Raw genomic sequence first — 2,198 nt, 5'->3', positions numbered from 1 at the left:
TGTGTGTGTGTGTGTGTGTGTGTGTGTGTGTGTGTGTGTGTGTGTGTTCTTGCCTTTTTGGGCTTCTGGACATATCTTCATTTCAGGAAGAATTAGATGGAAAGGAAGGGAACTTTAGAGAAAAGTCAAGGGAACTTTTAGGATTTCTTTCAGTCGAATATTCTAGTCACTACAGTGTTTTTGTGACTGGGGTTGCTACTTTCCTCTTTACTACCCACGGGTGAAATTCTGGTTAAGGAAGTCACTACTTCCTCAAGCATACTACCTGTTAGAAATTTTGTTTTCTGGGTCCGGCCCAGTGCGCAGTGGTTAAGTGCGCACGTTCCACCTTGGTGGCCTGGGGTTCGCCGGTTCGGATCCCAGGTGCGGACATGGCACCGCTTGGCATGCCATGCTGTGGTAGGCATCCCACATATAAAGTAGAGGAAGATAGGCATGGATGTTAGCTCAGGGCCAGTCTTCCTCAGGGAAAAAAAAAAGGAAGAGAGGATTGGCAGCAGTTAGCTCAGGGCTAATCTTCCTCAAAAAAAAAAAAAAGAAATTTTGTTTTCCTCAGAAAAATTTTCACCACAGTTCTCTGGAAGGAGTTTGAGAAGTCTAAATGTCTTTTTTCTCGTTGAATCTAATTAAAGCATAGATTTGCACCTCAGGGTAATAGTATTGCTACAAGTCTAGGGAATTCTTCTCAACATAATTAAGGTGATAAATTAGAGCAAGGTGTTCCAATAATGTGTCTCAGATTCTGAATTTAGCCACCTGTGAAGCCTGTACAGTGTAGGACATTGTAGAAATTGAACATGCCATTGTTCACTGACTTTTTACCAATAAGATCTTTCTTTTTACCTTACACAGGTTGAATGATCCTAAAATGTCTGAAACAGAGCGCCAGTCCATGGAAAGTGAGCGCGCAGACCGCAGCCTGTTTGTCCAAGAGCTCCTTCTGTCCACTTTAGTGCGCGAAGAGAGCTCGTCCTCAGACGAGGATGAACGGGGGGAGATGGCAGATTTTGGTGCTATGGGCTGTGTAGATATTATGCCTTTAGATGTTGCTTTAGAAAACCTAAATTTAAAAGAGAGTAATAAAGGAAATGAGCCTCCACCACCTCCTCTTTGATGACATCCCAATTCGCAGACAATGTCCTCTGTGCTGTATTTGCCAATGAAAGTGGACAACAACTATCTTGGGTTTGTTTGGTGATTGTAATTTCAGGTCTGTCACTCTTGTTACATTGTGTACATTCAAAAGGAAGAGAGAAAATATATATGATAATCATTTCCACTTAACTAATTTTTACTTCTAGCAGGTAAATGTAGGTAGCAGTGCAGGGGTGATCTCTGCTTCCTGTACCTTGACATGCAAAAGGCTCTCCTAATACTCCACATTCAAACTGAAGAGGAAAATTGAAATCTCTAATGAAGCTGCTGTGTGTATTTATGAATATTAATGAATAAAAACTGCTTGGATGGTTTACCTTAACTACTGCATGAGGTTTTTTGCAGCGTGCATGAGTTTTAGTGACCTTGTTATTTAAAAAATTAAATACAAGGAGTAACACTTAAACAAAAATAAAAGCCCAAAGCTTTCCCAAACATTATTCAATGGTTACACGGCAAAAGAGTTACGTGACGAGGTAGCTTTTGAATAATGTCTGCCTGAATCACCTTTCTTTGTGTGCCTCCTACGCACAAAGCCAGCTCTGCAGTGGAATCTGGGGGTCATAGCCGGGTGTCGCGCTCCGCCCTGTGTGACTGTCCTGTCGCCCTGTTAGTCATCTTGCCCTTGGGCGCTCAGCCTGTCTCTAACTCGTCTGTGGAAGACACACCAGTACAGCTACTGTTGGGACCTGCTGCAGGGCGCTTGTGTGCCCTGAAACAAATCCTGTTCGTATTTGTTTAAAGTTTTTACTTTCTGTGGTTGTTTAAAATTTTTTCAATTGTTAAATATGTTTTATTCAGGTGTAGATGAATTTCATTTATTCACTGTTCAACAAAGTTAACCTGAATTATGTTGTCTTTGTTTTTGAAAATCTCACCTTCTCAATCATACTTTGCGTTATTTATGTATCTGCTTCATAGTTTGCTGAGACAGATCAGTATCGGGGAAGCTTTGAGGGTTTGCTTTCCCAGATTTTGTCAATATATTACAACCAAATTCTTAATGCTAACTTTAGCACCTTTTATTTATTGGGTTTTTTCTG

The 2,198-nt window shown here is 40.9% G+C and overlaps 1 protein-coding gene across 1 annotated transcript in view; it reads left to right on the top strand.

Annotated features, from left to right (window-relative positions):
• Positions 1 to 1,477, top strand: part of KCMF1 (potassium channel modulatory factor 1) — a 65,817-nt gene extending 64,340 nt beyond the window's left edge. The window contains exon 7 of the mRNA XM_046661620.1: positions 853 to 1,477. Coding sequence (XP_046517576.1) covers positions 853 to 1,114 — 262 coding nt within the window. The 3' untranslated portion in view covers positions 1,115 to 1,477. The remainder of the gene's footprint in view (positions 1 to 852) is intronic.
• Positions 1,478 to 2,198: the final 721 nt, after the last annotated feature.

The sequence above is a fragment of the Equus quagga genome, chromosome 5, assembly GCF_021613505.1.
Source record: "Equus quagga isolate Etosha38 chromosome 5, UCLA_HA_Equagga_1.0, whole genome shotgun sequence".
Lineage (NCBI taxonomy): Eukaryota > Metazoa > Chordata > Mammalia > Perissodactyla > Equidae > Equus > Equus quagga.
The sequence above is the reverse complement of the archived record's forward strand: the minus strand, read 5'-3'. Positions and strand labels throughout refer to the sequence as shown.